Source organism: Anolis carolinensis, unplaced genomic scaffold, assembly GCF_035594765.1.
Source record: "Anolis carolinensis isolate JA03-04 unplaced genomic scaffold, rAnoCar3.1.pri scaffold_7, whole genome shotgun sequence".
In the NCBI taxonomy this organism is placed as follows: Eukaryota; Metazoa; Chordata; class Lepidosauria; order Squamata; family Dactyloidae; genus Anolis; species Anolis carolinensis.
Genome location: NW_026943818.1, coordinates 21,322,777 through 21,343,223, shown reverse-complemented (window position 1 = coordinate 21,343,223; position 20,447 = coordinate 21,322,777). Strand labels below are relative to the sequence as shown.

The 20,447-nt window shown below is 42.1% G+C and overlaps 1 protein-coding gene across 12 annotated transcripts in view; it reads right to left on the bottom strand.

Moving 5' to 3' along the window:
- Nucleotides 1-20,447, bottom strand: part of myo18a (myosin XVIIIA) — a 155,649-nt gene that overhangs the window by 69,634 nt on the left and 65,568 nt on the right. For all 12 annotated transcript variants that reach the window (XM_062959264.1, XM_062959266.1, XM_062959268.1 and 9 more), the window contains 9 exons: nucleotides 18,315-18,424; nucleotides 16,201-16,266; nucleotides 14,679-14,807; nucleotides 10,726-10,869; nucleotides 8,906-8,995; nucleotides 8,704-8,823; nucleotides 8,492-8,603; nucleotides 6,741-6,868; nucleotides 6,408-6,562 (listed from right to left, as the gene is read on the bottom strand). In XM_062959264.1, the coding sequence (XP_062815334.1) occupies nucleotides 6,408-6,562; nucleotides 6,741-6,868; nucleotides 8,492-8,603; nucleotides 8,704-8,823; nucleotides 8,906-8,995; nucleotides 10,726-10,869; nucleotides 14,679-14,807; nucleotides 16,201-16,266; nucleotides 18,315-18,424 (1,054 nt within the window). The remainder of the gene's footprint in view (nucleotides 1-6,407; nucleotides 6,563-6,740; nucleotides 6,869-8,491; nucleotides 8,604-8,703; nucleotides 8,824-8,905; nucleotides 8,996-10,725; nucleotides 10,870-14,678; nucleotides 14,808-16,200; nucleotides 16,267-18,314; nucleotides 18,425-20,447) is intronic.

The following is a 20,447-nucleotide window of genomic DNA, read 5'->3' as shown; positions in this document are numbered from 1 at the left end:
TTCTGCCACCGCCTCCCGCCAGCAGCTTGGTCCCCTGCCAAGATCCCTCTCCCCTCCCTCCCTCTCCCTCTCCTCTTCCCTCCCCTTTTGTCTTAAATCTCTTCTCAGCTGGGGGCCTCTCTTAACTCCACTGTTTACAAGCCTTTAATTTCCACCAGAAGAGCACAAGCAGGGAGCAAATTGCAGAGAATTCCTCCCTGGCGCCTTTGGCTGGAATTGCTAATCGAGAAATCTTGCCTGATAGAGCTAACATTGTAGTTTGGGGGGGGAGCAGAGCAGAGAAGCATGAAGGGCAGAATGGGGTGGGGGAGCAAGGGGAGGGCCCATTATTTGTGGCGGAGTCGGGGTCCCAGAGGGAGACGGACAGCCAACCCAGTAAGTGGAGGTAAAAGCTTCAGAAGGAGACGGACAGCAAATGATTTTTGAAAGACTACAGCTCCCTGGATCCCCCAGTTAGCCATGGGACCTCCAGTACCATAGTCGTGGTGGTCGTGATGATAATTCAGTGTCTCTAGGAAGAAGAAACAACTGGTTCCAATGGAGCCATTCTGAATGGGCTGAATGAAATTGCCATGGACAGTGCGATTTATTATTATTATTATTATCATTATTATTATAAGTATGACACAGCAAACAAGATAGATATGCTGGATTTCATATCACAAAATCACAAGTTGAACACTTCCCATTATTATTATTATTATTATTATTATTATTATTATTATTATTATTATTAGTATGACACAGCAAACAAGATAGATATGCTGGATTTCATATCACAAAATCACAAGTCGAACACTTCCCATTATTATTATTATTAGTAGTAGTAGTAGTAGTAGTAGTATGACACAGCAAACAAGATAGATATGCTGGATTTCATATCACAAAATCACAAGTTGAACACTTCCCATTATTATTATTATTATTATTATTATTATTATTATTATTATTATTATTAGTATGACACAGCAAACAAGATAGATATGCTGGATTTCATATCACAAAATCACAAGTCGAACACTTCCCATTATTATTATTATTATTATTATTATTATTATTATTAGTATGACACAGCAAACAAGATAGATATGCTGGATTTCATATCACAAAATCACAAGTTGAACACTTCCCATTATTATTATTATTATTATTATTATTATTATTATTATTATTATTAGTATGACACAGCAAACAAGATAGATATGCTGGATTTCATATCACAAAATCACAAGTCGAACACTTCCCAAGCGTCTAGGACTATGTGATGTATTTTCGGATGATGCGCGCAGATCCCAGTAGGGTGGCCTTTTGCAGTTTGTAGATCGTAATTTTGTCAATGTCTATTGTTTCCAAATGCCGGCTGAGATCTTTTGGCACGGCACCCAGTGTGCCCATCACCACCGGAACCACCTGTACTGGTTTCTGCCAGAGTCTTTGAAGTTTGATCTTGAGGTCCTGATAGCAGCTGAGTTTTTCCTGTTGTTTTTCATCAATGCGACTGTCACCTGGGATGGCAACATCAATGATCCAAACCTTTTTATTTTATTTTATTTATTATTATTATTTTTATTTATTTATTTATTTATTTATTTATTTATTTATTTATTTATTATTCCGGTGGCCTAGGGGATAAAAGCCTTGTGACTTGAAGGTTGGGTTGCTGACCTGAAGGCTGCCAGGTTCGAATTCCACCCGGAGAGAGCGCGGATGAGCTCCCTCTATCAGCTCCAGCTCCATCCGGGGACATGAGAGAAGCCTCCCACAAGGATGGTAAAAACATCAAAACATCCGGGCGTCTACTGGGCAACGTCCTTGCAGACGGCCAATTCTCTCACTCCAGAAGCAACTCCGGTTGCTCCTGACACGAAAAAAATTATTATTATTATATTAATTTATCAATCAAAATGTATAAGTATACATTTCCTCATTTTACAATATCTTAAACATATCATGTTGTATACAATCCGACAGTAAAAAAAATCAAGATTACAAGACCTCAATGCTTCCTAGATTCTGGAAAATTATCAGACACCTGAGAGACTGCGAAATGGAGAAGGATCATAAAAATATTATTGTATCGTCGAAGGCTTTCATGGCTGGAATCACTGGGTTGCTGTGTGTTTTTCGGGCTGTATGGCTATGTTTCAGAAGCATTCTTTCCTGACATTTCACCCGCAGCTATGGCAGGTATCCTCAGAGGTTGTGAGGTCTGTTGGAAACAGGGGTTTACGTATCTGTGGAATAATGTCCAGGGTAGGAGAAAGAACACATGTCTGCTTGAGGCAAGTGTTAATGTTGCAGTTGGCCAGTTTGATTATCATTATCAATTGATTATCATTAGGAGCCTCCGGTGGCCTAGGGGATAAAAGCCTTGTGACTTGAAGGTTGGGTTGCAGACCTGAAGGCTGCCAGGTTTGAATCCCACCTGGGGAGAGCGTGGATGAGCTCCCTCTATCAGCTCCAGCTCCGTGCGGGGACATGAGAGAAGCCTCCCACAAGGATGGTAAAAACATCAAAACATCCGGGCAATGTCCCCTGGGCAACATCCTTGCAGACGGCCAATTCTCTCACTCCAGAAGCAACTCCGGTTGCTCTTGACACGAAAAAAAATATGTCATTGAATGGCCTTGCAGCTTCAAAGCCTGGCTGCTTCCTGCCGGAGGGAATCCTTTGTTGTCTTTAGGTCAATTCGCATTTATGGAGACTTTTCTTGGCCAGATTTCTTCAGAGAGTTTTTTTTTGCCTCTGAAGAGCACGTGACTTGAGTTGCTATGGTTCAAATCCTGATCTACCATAACCATAACGCCGCGTGAAATTAGTTAAGTACAGAGCATACGGCGTCTGGCTTTTAAATCCCACGACGAGGGCTTCTTATCCAATCTCAAGTGTCTGAATTATACGGGGAAAATTACACATGGACTAAACTCGCCGTGTTCTTTCCCGTTTCCGGCCCATTTCCGCTGCAAGCAGTGGGCACCGTTTGCCTGTCCGAGTAGTGACCCATGTTAAGCGTCCAGTCCGCTAATCCCATTCTTCTTTCCAGCGGGTAATAAATAGCAGCATTAACACGGGTGCTGCTCTTTGGAAATTGAAATTAATTAGGTTGATTCTCTCGCTCGCCGGGTCTCTTTTTTTTCTTCTCTTTCCTCCCCTTCCTTTTGCCTCCTTCCAGCCCTATGATCATTACCATAATGAGATGAAAGCGTCTCCGCCGCTTAATAGCGTTCTTTTAAAGTCTCGTAATGGAAGAGGAGATGGTGAGGCGGAGGAGAGGAGGAGGAGGACGCAGACTGGGAACGGCTTTCAGGCGGAATGGCTCTCCGGACAACTTCTCCGTCCCTTAATGGTTTGTTGTGAGACGGAACCGTATGTCTGAGAGGCAGCTTCCTGCACTATTTCTTTCACACCAAAATGAGGAGCAGAAAAATGAAAAGCAGATAGGAAAGCCAAGGTGGGGGGGGCAGAGAGTTGGGTAGCATATACCCTGTTTTTCAGAAATGTATGAGGTCTGATGTTTAGGGGCCTTGAAGCTGTGTTATGATCCCACAACATTTGCCACTGTGAAGCACCACCAAAAGAGAGGAATTATAAATAGTGTGTCTTCCCGTCGAGTTGAACTCAGAGCGACCCTCTCCCAGGGTTTTTTCTTGGCCAGGTTTCTCCGGAGGAGGTTTGCCCTTGCCTTCTTTGCAGGTTGAGGGAGTGTGATTTACCGAAGGGGACCCAGTGGGACTTTGAAGTTTGTTCCTCTCACAGACTGAATTCCGATGCACAAATCCATGAAACAGTACCAACAAAATCAATGTGTCCAGCCTGACTTCCTGTAACTGCCACCATCCCCTATCAATCTGTGGATGGTAGGAGTTGAACACTAATCCAGCTTGAGGATTATTTATCTATTTACTGTACTTTAGGCCCAGGCTGTGGCGCAGGCTGGTGAGCAGCCAGCCAGCTGCAGCCAGCTGTAACAAATTACTCTGACTAAGAGGTCATGAGTTCGAGGCCAGCTCGGAGCCTATGTTTGTCTTGTCTTTGTTCTATGTTAAAGACATTGAATGTTTGCCTTATATGTGTAATGTGATCCGCCCTGAGTCCCCTTCAAGGTGAGAAGGGCAGAATATAAATACTGTAAATAAATAAATAAATAAATAAAGACTCTGGGCGGCTTACAGACTATGGCAATAATTCAATGCCATATTCATACAATAACAATATCAGCAAAATACAATACAATAAAAGGTAAAGGTTTCCCCTGACATTAAGTCCAGTTGTGACCGACTCTGGGGGTTGGTGCTCATCTCCATTTCTAAGCTGAAGAGCCAGCGTTGTCCATAGACATCTCCAGGTCATGTGGCAGGCATGACTGTATGGAGCGCCGTTACCTTCCCACCGGAGCGGTACCTATTGATCTACTCACATTTGCATGTTTTTGAACTGCTAGGTTGGCAGGAGCTGGGGCTAACAGCGGGCGCTCATTCCGCCCCTGGGATTTGAACCTGGGACCTTTTGGTCCACAAGTTCAGAACCTCAGTGCTTTAACACACTGTGCCACCAGGGGCACCCTGTGCCACCAGTTAATAATAATAATAATAATAATAATAATAATAATAATAATAATAAAACTATAAAATCCTAAAGTTGGAAGAGACCACATGGGCTTAACCAGTCCAAGTCCTTTCTGCCACGCAGGAAGACACAATCAAAGCCCTCCAGACACATGGCCACCGGGGCTCATAATAAAACTATTTATTACCACTATTTCTATGTACAACAATCTATGCTACCTCTTGCAGTTTCCAAGCTGATTTCTCTCTATTCTAGTTTCAATATAGTCATGAATAATGAATAATATAATAATAATATAATAGTAATAATTTGATAATATACTACAATAATAGAAAAATAATAGAATGAGATATATCAATTCAACTTCCTTATATCATGCAGAAGGACACAATCCAACCACTCCTGACAGATGGATATCCAATATCTGCACAATAATAATACACATCGAATCATAGCATCAGACAGTTAGGAGACACCCCTAAAGGCTATCCAGACCAACCCAATTCTGCCATGCAGGACACAATCCAAGCACTCCAAACAGATGGCCACCCAGCCTCAATACTAATACTAATACTAATACTAATAATAATAATAATAATAATAATAATAATAACAACAACATCATCATATAATCCTAAGGTTTGGAGTGACCCCTAAGGATCATCCAGATCAACTTCCTTCTACCATGCAGGAGGACACAATCCAAGCACTCCTGACAGATGGCCATCCAGCCTCTACATAATAATGATGATGATGAAGATGATGATGATGACAATAATAATAATAATAATAATAATAATAATAATAATAATAGAAGCATAGAATCCAAGAGTTTGGAGAGACCCCTAAGGGCCATCCAGCCCAACCCTTTCTACTATGCAGCAGGACACAATCTAAGCATTCACAACACATGGACAACGTGTACAATACTACACAGGGACATAGAGCCCCTTTATCCTCACCACTTTCACAGTACACAAACAACCAAATGCGTACTAAACATAAAGACAACCATACAACAGACACTCAATACCACCACTACCTCAACAAGTTCTCACCAACACCACCAGACAATGCCACAGCAACACGTGGCCGGGCACAGCTAGATATATATATATATATATATATATATATATATATATATATGTGTGTGTGTGTGTGTGTGTGTGTGTGTGTGTGTGTGTGTGTGTGTGTGTAATGTGCATAATTCCCATGGAGTAAACAACAAAACCACTGGACCAAATCACACCAAATTTGGCCACAAAAGACATAGTCATCCAATCAATCTGCATGCGGCAGCGTGTCAGCAAAAATGGTTAGGCGTGTCAGTGCTGACACGCATGTCACAGGTTGGCCACCATGATTGAAAACATTGACTACAAAAATGCATTGGATAATCCAGAACCTTGGATAAGCGAGTCTTGGATAAGTGAGACTCTACTGTATTATAAAATTATAAAAACATATACATATCAATTGAGATAGTCTCTCAAATGATTAAAATGTATCAAACATATCAAAAGTATCCAAAGTCTAGCATCAACTGAGCTTTGTAAACATTGAAGCAATTGCTTTCGCTGTTCTTAAATAGATTCCATCATACTTATGGGTCATATTAAGAAACAAGGAAGCTCGGGGCGGAAAAGACCACGCAGACAGTTGCCTTCAAATTCTGGCTTCCACTTCCGCCCAGAGAAGGATAAAGGGTATTAAGTCAGAGATAGAACTCAGAAGTTGGGAATCGAATGGAAACCAAGTAAACCAAGTGGATACCAAATTGGGGGCCGTGCTAGTTTCCATTTAAAAGAACAACAGCAGCAGAAGACAGCAACAATGCTCACCTGCGCTGCTTCTTCTCCAGCTCATGGTTCCGGCCTTGCTGCCCTTCCAGGTGCAGCTTGGTGTCCTGCAGCTCCGCCGTCAGTCGCTGGCACTTCTTCTTCAGTGTCTGGAGGGAGCGCTGGGTCTCCTCGCCATCCGCCTGCAAGTCAGTCAGCTGCAAAGGGAGTCAGGTTGCCATCAGTGGTGTGAGGTGGGATGGTAGAGGAGTCCCCAGACCACCAAAAAGGGCAAGGAAGGAAAAGATCCAAAACAGTGACCATCTGATCCCAGTGTGCTTGAGAGCAGAGTGTGTGTGTGAGGAAGAGGAGGAACCTCAAAGAAGGCCACCTCACCCGCCGCTCCAGCTGCCTCTTGCTCTGCTGTTCTGCCTCCAGCTTGTCCTCAAACTCCTGCTGCAAGCGCTTCTTGGTGAAGTCGATCTCGCGGATGGCGCGCTCATATTTCAGCCGCCATTCGCCACCTGGGGTAAAGCATGGATGTGGACATAGCAAGAAACTCAAAATAATAATAATAATAATAATAATAATAATAATAATAATAATAATAATAATCTTTATTTATACCCCGCCACCATCTCCCCAACGGGGACTCGGGGCGGCTTACATGGGGCCATGCCCAGAACAATACAATATCACAGAATATAAATAAAACAACAAATCATAACACATTAAACAATACAATAAAAGGTAATATACGGTGGGTAACTACACACTGTATTGAACGAGGACCAAGGAAATGCCTAAAGAGGGCATATTTTGTGCCATGTGGGCAAATGAAACTGGCAGCCATGGACACTGGGGCCGTACTCTATTTTTACTGTACAGTTGAACAAATGGATAGGTTATCCAAAATCAATACATCTACAGTAGAGTCTCACTTATCCAAGCTAAACAGGCTGGCAGAACCTTGGATAAGTGAATAACTTGGATAATAAGGAGGGATTAAGGAAATAAGTAGGGATTAAGGTAAGGGTAAAGGTTTCCCCTGACGGTAAGTCCAGTCGTGTCCAACTCTGGGGGTTGGTGCTCATCTCCATTTCTAAGCCGAAGAGCCGGCATTCTCCGTAGACACCTCCAAGGTCATGTGGCCATTGGCATGACTGCATGGAGCGCCGTTACCTTCGCTCCTATTCATCTACTCACACTGGCATGTTTTCGAACTGCTAGGTTAGCAGAAGCTGGAGCTAACAGTGGGTGCTCACTCCGCTCCCGGGATTTGAACCTGGGACCTTTCGGTCTGCAAGTTCAGCAGCTCAGTGCTTTAACACACAGTGCCACCAAATTAGGTTATGATTTTACAAATTAAGCACCAAAACATCATGTTATACAACAAATTAGTTCAATACGGAATAATGTTATGTTGTAATTACTGTATTTACGAATTTAGCACCAAAATATCACGATATATTGAAAACATTGACTACAAAAATGCATTGGATAATAAGCAAGTCTTGGATAAGTGAGACTCTACTGTATGTGGAATGTCCTGAGTAGGTGAAGGAACTCTTGATTGTTGAAGGAAAGAGTGAATGTTGCAATTGGCCAGCTTGATTAGAGTTGAATAGCCTTGCAGCTTCAAAGCCTGGCAGCTTCCTACCTGGGGAAATCTTTTGTTGGGAGAGGTCTTTCTCCCATCCTGGACCTTCCACAGATATATAAACCCTACTTGCCTTATTTCCAACAGACCTCACAACCTCTGAGGATGCCTGCCATAGATGTGAGCGAAATGTCAGGAGAGAACCTTGGATAAGCGAGTTTTGGATAAGTGAGTCTCTACTGTACTTGGTATTTAATCAGAATACCCAACTTGTTCATAACTAATTCCTAACCAGCATGTCATGAATTTCAACTGTTCTTTATTGATATTTTGGATATCTGGCCTCATGTCAGCGAGCAAGTTCAGTCCTAGAGAACTTAACTGGAATCGTCTCCCAGATGAGTTTGGTTCAGAAACACTGGTGTCGAACGTGCCTCTTGAAATCATGAGGCCTAGAAACTTGATTTCCCTTTGAAATTAGGACAAGAAAGGGGGAGAGAGTGAGGACCATTGGCTACAGTAAGACTTGAAGGTCCAAGGAACTCACCTGAGTCGTCGTCGTCCATCTCGCCGTTGAGCTCGGCCGCCCGAATGAGCCGAGCCTCCATCACCTCCATCTCCATAGAGTCCATCTGCTTCTTGAGGGCATCATATTTGGCCTGGAGGAAGAGGCAAGAGGCTTCAGCATGCAGGTCCTTCTCCTCCCTATGTCAAACCCTTCCAGATTACCCCAGAAGACCTCCTCGGCCTTGGACTTGCCTGGAGGTCTTTCATCTCCTTCTCTGTTCGCAGCCGTTCTGCAGTCTCGGAGTCTAGGAGCTGGGAGGCCGACTCGCCTGTGTTCCTCTCATCAGTCAGTTCCGAGGTCAGCTCCGAAATCTGGAGAGAGATGTAAAAGGGTTGCCGTAATCTAAAGTCAAACTGATAGCAAATAAAACCCCTGGGAGTGATGGGGACGTACCTTGCTCTCCAAGCGGTCGCTGTTCAAGCGCAGTTCGTTCCGCTCCTTCTCCACCTTCTCCAGCCGGCTCTTCAGCTGCTGGATCTCTTCCTGTTGAGAAGGACAACGGCAGATATAGGCCAAAAGGCCAACCATCTAGTTAGAAGAGGCTTTTTATTAAAGCTGGCTTTTATCCAAAGCTGCCACAGGTATTATGGCATTAAATAGGCTTTCAGTGGTTTTAAATTGAGTGTCAAATGCTTCAACGTGCTTTTGGTCTTCTTACATAGCTCTCGTTGTTTTAGATTTTTCACAGTCTTGTCTGAGGATATAAAATCCTCAGATATAGGAACCAAGACATATACTTTTTTACCTTATTTGAAAAACTGAAATATATTGTCAAATTTGTACACATCCTTCTTTTATATACATATGGATTTTTGTTGAACCCATATTATCTAGTTCACTGTGTACAATATAATACGATTGACATTCTAAACATGAAATCCCCATGTTGGATTTTTCTCGGTCGATTACAGATGTTTACTACGACTAGTTGTTTATCTCAATTACTTTCTGTTCTTATGTTTTCTTTTATTAGTTTATATTTGGTATTATTTATTTATTTATTTATTTACAGTATTTATATTCCGCCCTTCTCACCCCGAAGGGGACTCAGGGCGGATTACAATGAACACATATATGGCAAACATTCAATGCCAACAGACAAACAACATATATAGACAGACACAGAGGCATTTAACTTTTTTTTTTCCAGCTTCACGATTCCGGCCACAGGGGGAGCTGTTGCTTCACTATCCAGTAGTGGCTGTACTTCCTCATTCCATTCCTCGTGTTTTGCTGGCAGTTTTATGATGTTGTAAATTAGTTAAATTAGCCTCCCGCATAAAGCGTACCTAAATTTCCCTGACAGATGCAACTGTCTTTCGGGGCTGCATAGGTCAACAGCAAGCCGGGCTATTTAATGGTCAGGGCCTTAACCTGACCCGGGCTTCGAACTCATGACCTCTTGGTCAGTAGTGATTTATTGCAGCTGGTTACTAGCCAGCTGCGCCACAGCCCGACCCTAATAGCGGTACCTAATACCGGTATTAGGTATTAGGGAGTTTTTCTGTTTTTTTCTTACTGCATTTCATTTTAATTTTGTTATATTTTGGGGTTTTTTTGTTTTCTTTTTCTCTCTACTATTACTTGTGTTTATATTTTTCACTACTGTGTGCAAAACAATCAATAAAAACTATTTTTTAAAAATGATCTCTCTGTTACGCCTAGTAAGAATGCCTCTGGATTTAAGGGTATTTTTAGTTTTAGTACTTTTTCTAGTTTTATGGATCTCAATCCAATTGCAGGACCACCACATATGAAAAAATGATCCTGTTGCTTGTTTACATTTCCAACAGGTACAGTAGAGTCTCACTTATCCAAGCTTCACTTATCCAAGCTTCTGTATTATCCAAGCCATTTTTGTAGTCAATGTTTCCAATATATCGTTATATTTTGATGCTAAATTCGTAAATACAGTAATTACAGCATAACATTACTACTTTTCTGTCAAATTTGTTGTATAACATGATGTTTTGGTGCTTAATTTGTATAATCATAACCTAATTTGATGTTTAATAGGCTTTTCCTTAATCCCTCCTTATTTTCCAAGATATTCACTTATCCAAGCTTCTGCTGGCCCGTTTAGCTTGGATAAGTGAAACTCTACTGTATTTTTCAATTGTGGTTGCATTTCGGCTATTTTTACAAGTGTCATGTTGTTGCGGAATACGGATCAAACATTTTCCAACAGTGAATAATCATTTCTGGATACGCACATCCTTGCCCCGGATCTGGTCCTCGGTGAGCTGGACTTCAATGAGGGGCCTGACGGTGGTGAAGAGCTTCCACCAAGGCCAGTCCTTCACCCCTTTGTTCTTCTTGATGTTTTTCTGCACACAGCGGATGGCCAGGTCTTGGATCTGGAGAGAAGAGGGAGTCAAGAGTAAGGAGGCAACAGTCCAAAAGGTGGGCCACAGACCCCCCCCCTTAAATGTGTTATCATTTTGTCTTTTTTTTCTTCTTATCACTGCCCTGAAACACCTTCTCCCAAGGCTGTAAAGCCTAATCTTGCTGAAAACATGGGTAATAAGAAAGGAAGCAGCCCCCTGCTTGGAGCTATAGTTTATGCACTCCGTAATAAACAGAGTAGCTGACACAGCTCTTTAATCTTAACATAACAGCCTCTGCTCAAACGGCTCCTCCGGCTCCACCTCCACCCAAGTGCAGCTTTGGAAGAAACGCAAGAGAGGGAGAAATGGGAAGGAAGGATCCGATAATCAGGGAGCAAAGAAAGACTATTTTCAATGGGAAGGCAGAGTAAAAAAATGTGGGGTTTTGTATTGGCACTTTGATTACTATACATTTTTCAAAGGCGGTGACAAAAAGAATTGTCAGTGCCTTTTAATCTGTAAAAAAAGATAAAGGTTTCCCCTGACGTTAAGTCCAGTCATGTCTGACTCTGGGGGTTGGTGCTCATCTCCATTCCTAAGCCTAAGAGCCGGCGTTGTCCGTAGACACCTCCAAGGTCATGTGGCCATAGGCATGACTGCATGGAGCACCCTTAACTTCCTGCCGGAGCGGTACCTATTGATCTACTCACATTGGCATATTTTCGAACTGCTAGGTTGGCAGAAGCTGGAGCTAACAACGGGCGCTCACTCCACTCCTGGGATTTGAACCTGGGACCTTTCGGTCTGCAAGTTCAGCAGCTCAGTGCTTTAACACACTCCGCCACCGGGGCTCCTCATAATCTCTACACATAATACAAGTGAAAATATGTATATGTGTGTGTATGTGTGGCTGGGCTGTCCACTTAATGTGCCCAAATTTGAATACTGGTGGGTTTTGAGAGGAATTGGCCTGAGGATTTTGGAATTGTAGGTACTGGGATGTATAGTTCAACTGCAATCAAGGAGCACTCTGAACTTCACCAATGATGGAATTGAACCAAACTTGGCACACAGAGTCCCCATGACCAGCAAAAAATACTGGAGGTCTTTGCGGAAAATTCACCTTGATTTGGGGGAGTTGTAGTTCACCTACACCCAGGGAGAACTGTGAATCCAAACACTGATGGATCTGGACTAAACTTGGCACACATATCTGATATGCCGAAATTGGATTACTGGAGAAGTTTGGGGGGAACAAAACTTCCTTTCAGGGAGTTGTAGTTCACCCACGTCCAGAGAAACTGGAGCCTCCGATGGCATAGAGGATTAAAGCCTTGTAACTTGAAGGTTGGGTTGCTGACCTGAAGGCTGCCAGGTTCGAATCCCACCTGGGGAGAGTGCGGATGAGCTCCCTCTGTCAGCTCCAGCTCCATGCGGGGACATGAGAGAAGCCTCCCACAAGGAACATCCAAACAATGTCCCCTGGGCAACGTCCTTGTAGACGGCCAATTCTCTCACACCAGAAGTGACTCAGGTTACTCCTGACACGGAAAAAAAATTCCAGAGAAACTGTGACATTCACCCCTGATGGACCTGGACCAAACTTGGCACACAGAACCCCCATGACTCACTCAACCTACTGGAGCGGTTGGAGGGGATGGACTTACCATAGTGGGAGTTGTAGTTCACCCTAGAGCTAGAGAGCACACTGAACCCCACCAATGTACTAGAGCAAACTTGCCCAATATAACAAACTTTAAATACCGATGGAACTTCTCGGGGTTAACCTGGCATGATGCCATTTGTAGTTAATCCACAATCTTAAGCATTTTTTAAAATAAAAAAAAATACTTTTTGAAATAACCTGGGCAATGCTGGGTACCCAAGCTAGTTGCAAATAGTGCCCAGCTTTCAAAAATGCAAAGCGATCTCTTCCAGGAATGAAATACATGCTGTGTCAGTGATCCTGCCGTAAGGATCTGGACTCTTAATAAGGTCTAATGAGCTCCTCCGCTTGAAAATCCCTTCAGATGAGCCACTTTCAAACACCAAGGTTGCTTTTTTTTTCTCAGGTGAAACCAAGAACAACTGATGCAACCCGAAAGCGGGGAGTGGATCTTAATGCACCAAAAGGTATTAAACATTGGTGAGGGATCCACCGCTAACTGCAAAGAAGGGCCCTGCCTTCCACCGATATCATTAGGAGACTTTAGCCTATGCAAGGGAAAAACACTTCCCCTCCCTCTTTCTCAGAAATAATGATTATTTACTTCTAATGTGCCAACAGGGTCTGTAGTGCGGCATAATGGCGAGCATTGGCTGAATAAAACACATCAAGCGCTTAAGCAGGGAGGAAAAGGGCAAGGCAGGCTAGCCAACGGAAGGCAAATGCCCCCTTATTATTTTTATTACTATTATTATTATTATTGAGCACAGGCTGGATGGCCATGTATCGGGAGGGCTTTGATTGTGTCTTCCTGCCTGGCAGAAAGGGCTTGGAATGGATAAGCCCATGTGGTCTCTTCCAACTTTAGGATTCTATGGTATTATTATTATTATTATTATTATTATTATTATTATTATTATTAAGCAGAGGCTGGATGACGATCTGGCGAGATGGCTTTGGTTGTCTTCCTGCCTGGCAGAAGTGGCTTGGACTGGATAAGCCCATGTGGTCTCTTCCAACTTTAGGATTCTATGGTATTATTATTATTATTATTATTATTATTATTATTATTAAGCAGAGGCTGGATGACGATCTGGCGAGATGGCTTTGGTTGTCTTCCTGCCTGGCAGAAGTGGCTTGGACTGGATAAGCCCATGTGGTCTCTTCCAATTCTAGGATTCTATAGTTCTATTATTATTATTATTATTATTATTATTATTATTATTATTATTATTATTATTATTATTATTATATGACACAGCAAACAAGGTAGATATGCTGGATTTCGTATCACAAAATCACAAGTCGAACACTTCCCAAGTGTTTAGGACTGTGTGATGTATTTTCAGATGATGCGTACAGATCCATAACTATCCCGATAACTATTATTATTATTATTATTATTATTATTATTATTATTATTATTAGCAGTAGTAGTAGTAGTATTAAGCAGAGGCTGGATGGCCATCTGTCAGGAGGGCTTTGATTGTGCTTCCTGCCTGGCAGAAGGGACTTGGACTGGATGGCTCTTTGAATTCCTTCCAACTATGATTCTATGCTTGTACCTCCCCGATATTGCTGGACTGCAGCTTCCATCAGCCTTCGCCAATGAGGGATAATGGGAGCTTCAGTCCAACAAGAACCAGGAGATCCAAGACTCCTCCTTTGGAGTTATAAGGGAGGAAGTGGCATCCCATAGGCTACAGCATCCAAAGAGTCCTTGATAGAGGAGATCCTACAAAAGCAACGGATCCAGAGAAGTAGTACAAGAGATTGCCAAAACACCTTTAGAGCCCCAGTGGCTTCTTCTTATGCCCATAAACCCTCCCCAAACATTGTCTTTTCGCAGATGCGAAGGGGATGCCTACTGATGAAAGAAACACACACAAACATGTATATATTTTGATCGCAGAGAGATGCTGCCTACCTGTTGGAAGATTAAAGAGCCCTCTCGCTGAGCCGGGGGAGCCCAAGTCGCACTCCCGGCTGAGCCAGCGATCCTGGGCCTCTGCCCAGTGTTTGTGGGAGGCAGCGCTGCCCATTTTAGGCTAAGTGTAAGGCAGCCCAGGCGCAAACGCAACCGGGGAAGGAGGTAGAAAGGGGGAGAAGGAGTGACTCATGCTTCTTCTCTCTCCTCCAACTTTGGGGACTCACAATCCCATTCTGGCCTTACCTTCCTCTTCTTAAAGTGCTGGCGAGCCAAAAAGCCTCGGCAAGCAGCTTGGAAAAGAGTGATGTTCCTGCTCATCTGTTTGTCGCGCTGCTCCTCCAGCTTGGCCAGCGTCCCCGCCCGAAAGAACACCTTTTGGGGAGGGATTGAGGAGATAAAAAAGGGCAAAAGTTAGTTCCCATCTCCAGCTCCAGCCCTGTTATTGTTCCACAGTGGGGTGAAAAGCAAGTACTGTATATACTCGAGTATAAGCCGACCAGAGTATAAGCCGAGGCACCTAATTTATCACAAAAAAACTGGGAAAACATTGACTCCAGTATAAGCCGAGGGTGGTAAATTTCAGAAATAAAAATAGATACAGTAGAGTCTCACTTATCCAAGACTCGCTTATCCAAGCCTCTGGATTATCCAAGCCATTTTTGTAGTCAATCTTTTCAATATATCGTGATATCGTGAAGCTGGAAAGATGTTAAAAATGCCTCTGTGTCTGTCTAAAACTGAATGTTGTTTGTCTGTTGGCATTGAATGTTTGCCATATATGTGTTCATTGTAATCCACCCTGAGTCCCCTTCGGGGTGAGAAGGGCGGACTATAAATACTGTAAATAAATAAATAATAAATAAATAAATATTTTGGTGCTAAATTCATAAATACAGTAATTACAACATAACGTTACTGCGTATTGAACGACTATTTCTGTCAAATTTTCTGTTGTCTAACATGATGTTTTGGTGCTTAATTTGTAAAATCATAACCTAATTTGATGTTTACTAGGCTTTTCCTTAATCCCTCCTTATTATCCAAGATATTCATTTATCCAATATTCTGCTGGCCTGTTTAGCTTGGATAAGTGAGACTCTACTCTAAATAAATAAATAAATAAATACAATATATTATTTATTTATAAATTATTATAAATTATATATATAATACAATATAATACTAATAATACAATATAATAATATTAATTATATATTATATTTTACATGTACTATTACTAATAATATTACAACATATTGATATAGTACAATATAGTAATTTATTACCAGTATTGTACTATGCTAATATAATATTGTATGTAAATTTAATTTGTAAGCCGCTCTGAGTCCCCTTCGGGGTGAGAAGGGCGGCATATAAATATAGCTAATAAATAAATATGTATATAAAATTAGCATAGCATGTTGCTATGGCACAGGAGACAAGATGGAACTATCTTCCTGGCTTAGAATAATTGATGGCCACTAAAGATGTGCCAAGGCACCAACATGCAAGTCACCAAACTCTCTTTTTTCCAAAATCAAGTTACTTTTAGGATGGGGTACTTGTAGCCCTCCAGTCAGTGTTGGATTGCAGTTCCCATCACCACTCGTCAGCACAGCCAGTTGTGTAGTTGGGAACTGTGGCCCAGAAACACCCCCATAAGCTTTTGAAAGAATATTGCAATTGGCAGATGGATAGTGCACACAAGGGAGAAAAGGGGCAGCCACCCCTCAGAGCCCCCCAAATAAAAATGTTAAGACATTACCCGGCTCAGGCCCATGTGGAAGCTGCTCTTCTCCAGCTCCAGGGAGTCCAAGAGCTCCTCCACGGCCTGGAAGAGGAGGAAGAGAGATCTGTGCATCAAGCTTCCACCGTCACATCAGTAGAAAGCAGTCAAGGAAGAAGCCGAGAGAAGAGAAGAAAAGGCTCCCTGCCTCCTCTGCTTACTCAAGCGCAAGCAACCTCAGGCCCTGGGGCTCAATGCGGCCTTCCTCAGGTTCCTGCGCACCATTTATTTCAGTTCGTGGCTTCCCAGCTTTCACATCCCCCTACCCTGCTTCCCCTGATAGACGGAATTAGGTCTGAAAATGACACTTTTTGACACTTCTTCAGAATGACACTTTTTCATCCCATACATCTCCTAGAAAGCATGAGGGGCAACTGATTACCAAACTCTGGTCTTCCAAGTGTTCTGGACTTCAACTCCCAGCATCCTCAGCCATTCTGGGTAATGGCCAAGAGATTCTGGGAGCTGGGATCCAAAACAGACTTTTGGGAATCACTGCTCTAGACTGAGGAGCTTCTTTTATGAGCTACTAGCTGTGCCTGGCCATGAGTTGCTGTGGCGTTGTGTGATGGTGTTGGTGAGAAATTGTTGAGGGTGGCATTGAATGTCTGTTGTATGTTTGTCTTTATGTTTAGTATGCACACTGAAGTGGATTATAGGGCAGTGTGGAGTCAAGATAATCCAGTTCAAAGTAGATAATACAAGATTCTAAATGGGTTATATAGCTGTGTGGAAGGGCCTTGAGTCTACATTGCCATATAATCCAGTTAAAATCTGTGGAAGAGGCCTAAGTGAGGCCTAATTGTGCCTGTCCCCTGGGCTGAGTAGGTTGCTAGGAGACCAAGTGGGCGGAGCTTAGCCTTCAAACTGGCAGCAATTGGATAAAAACTACTATTCTTCTCCCTGTAATTAGGACTTTATTTTTCTTTTCTTTTTGTTGTATCAACCTAGAGCCGTGAATGATGGGTTGTGTTGTCAAATTTTGAGGTTGGGGGGCCTGTAGTTTTGTTGTTTTGTCCACTGCCCTGATGCCATCACTCTTTTATATATATAGATAGAATTGTGACTGAGGAGCTTCTTTTATATAACTAGCTTGAGTTCTTGAACTATCTCTAGAGCCAGGTTCCTAGTGACTCATTCCAACAAAACATTTTCCTTGTGTAATCAAAATAATAACTCCCGATAAAATAATAACTTAAAATAATAACTTCTCCCCTGAGTCCCCTCGGGTGAGAACGGTGGGGTATAAATAATTGAAAATAATAAAATGGGAATTTGGAAGGAAGCCTTTCAAACCGAGAGTGGATAGTATGCAGCTCTCCAGATGATGCAGTTCCCATCGTTCTTTATCAGTGCCTATGATGACTAGGAATCATAGTACAGTAGAGTCTCACTTATCCAACATTCGCTTATCCAATGTTCTGGATTATCCAACGCATTTTTGTAGTCAATGTTTTCAATACATTGTGATATTTTGGTGCTGAATTCGTAAATACAGTAATTACTACATAGCATTACTGCATATTGAACTACTTTTTTCTGTCAAATTTGTTGTATAACATGATGTTTTGGTGCTTAATTTGTAAAATCATAACCTAATTTGATATTTAATAGGCTTCTCCTTAATCTCTCCTTATTATCCAACATATTTGCTTATCCAATGTTCTGCCGGCCCGTTTATGTTGGATAAGTGAGACTCTACTGTACTTGTGGTTCAGCAATAGCTCATTCTACCCATCCCTGCTTTAAAACTTGACTGAGAAGGTGACCTGACTCCCCCCTATTGTCCCCATCAATCCTCAGCCTTCCCACTTTCCCAGCAGTGTTTAAAATGTCCCAGTTTCTCCCTCCTCTTCCCATTATCCCCACCTCCTAACCCCCCCTTCATCACACCAGATATATTTATTTATTATTTATTACAATATTTATATCCCGCCCTTCTCACCCAATAGGGGACTCAGAGCGGCTTACAATAAAACACATATATAAAATTGTACAATACATTGTGAATCAATTAAAAAGTTGTTAAATTACACCAGACATTCATAAAAACACTTATAAAATACAGATAGGCATATAGAGACCCTTCGTACCCGCTTCTCGTCCGTGACAATGTAGTTGCGCCCGTGCTTCTTGGTGAGGTGAGGGGCCAAGACATCGAAGCGCCGCCGAAACTCGGCAAAGACCATGTGGTCGGGGTAACCTGCAACGGCACATAGAGAAGAGGACATAAAAAGGGCAGCCATTACTTAGAAGGAGATATAAATAGAAGAATGAGGTCTAAATGCATCCCAACAGAGAGAACTGCCTACATCCATGCCACCCAAAAGGCCCGTTGGAAATAGCAACCTCCCAAGTCTTTCACTATTTATTTGTTATCCTGTATTTTATGCATATGTTGATTTGCCAGTTTGACTATACCTCTTTGGTGTGGGAGGGACTATAGGCATGTGATTGTACTAAGCATGTTCAGACTCAAGACTCCATTTTGTATTCTGTCTGCTCAACATCTCAGTGGAGGTGAATGCATGTTTGCATCAGACCTCAGTGGAGGCGGATGCATGTTGCCCTTCAGACTTCAGTAGAGTATGACTTGTGGACTTGTTACTATGTTTTGTTTTACTCTGTTATTGTATAAGCATTTTATTGGAGGTTTTCTTGTCTCTTCAATGTATTTTAAGTTGTTTTATTGTAATTATCTGGGCTTGGCCCCATGTTAGCCACCCCAAGCCCCTTCAGGATATAAAAATAAAGTTGTTATTATTATTATTATTATTATTATTATTATTATTATTGACACAACAACGTTGTATGACACAGCAAACAAGATAGATATGCTGGATTTCGTTTCACAAAATCACAAGTTGAACACTTCCCAAGTGTCTAGGACTGTGTGATGTATTTTCGGATGATGCGAGCAGATCCCAGTAGGGTGGCCTTTTGCAGTTGGCAGATCATAACTTTGTCAATGTTTATTGTTTCCAAATGCCAGCTGAGATCTTTTGGCACGGCACCCAGTGTGCCCAACACCACCGGGACTACCTGCACTGGTTTCTGCCGGAGTCTTTGAAGTTAAATCTTGAGGTCCTGATAGCAGCTGAGTTTTTCCTGTTGTTTTTCGTCAATGTGACTGTCACCTGGGATGGCGACATCAATGATCCAAACCTTGTTCTTTTCCACAACTGTGATGTCTGGTGTGTTGTGTTCCAGAACTTTGTCAGTCTGGATTTGGAAGTCCCACAGTATCTTTGCATGCTCATTTTCCAATACTTTTGCAGGTTTGTGATCCCACGAGTTCTTTACTGCTGGGAGGTGGTACTTGAGGCATAAGTTCCAATGAGTAAGTAAGTAAACTTTTATTACGGTCAATGACCAGCTCGTAACAGGGGTACCCAGTTCTGTACATCCATGTTAGACTTCATTAATAATAATAAAATTATAATAAAATTTTTAAAAACCATTATAAAATTGAATTATTTACCAATTTAAAATCTAGGCTAAAGACCACATACAAGTAACTACTGAAGCCCAACTAATCCCACAAGATCCTCTGGGGCAGTCTCAAGGGAGGGAGTGGGGATGAATCATTTGGGCCACATAGTTGTGCCTCTGTTTGTAGTCAGTCTGTGCGATTTTCTTACAGCAGCTGAGGATGTGACAGATGGTTTCATCAGCTTCCTTGCACAGTCTGCAAGTTATTATTATTATTATTATTATTATTATTATTATTATTATTATTATTATTATTATTATTGAGTGAGTACAATTATATCTAAAGACTATGGACTATTGATTAAGAATGATACCTTGTGTACTCAACACCCAGAACTACATCCTATTCTTTAAAGAAGAAATGTGCCTGTATGGTGAATTAATACAAGAGGTTTGTAAGTACACAAGATATGTTATTTTTCAAAGAAGAAAAAATCAAAGCTCACAGCAACCCAGTGATTCTGGCCATGAGAGCCTTCGACAACACAAACCCTCTTATGTGATAGTTGATGCTTAACAACAATGCAACACTGGCAATGGGCAACTGGAAAGAGTTAGGTTTTAAAAGCCAAAGTACGATCCTTATCAGCCTGCTGTTAACTTCCCAGGAGACAGATGGGGGTAAACCGCCTTCTCCCTGCTTTGGACAAAGCTGAAACTCCAAATATGGCCAACAAGGAGGGAGACGGGGTGGAAGGCTTTCCCGGGAAGGCAGTGGAATAACTTGGCTGAGG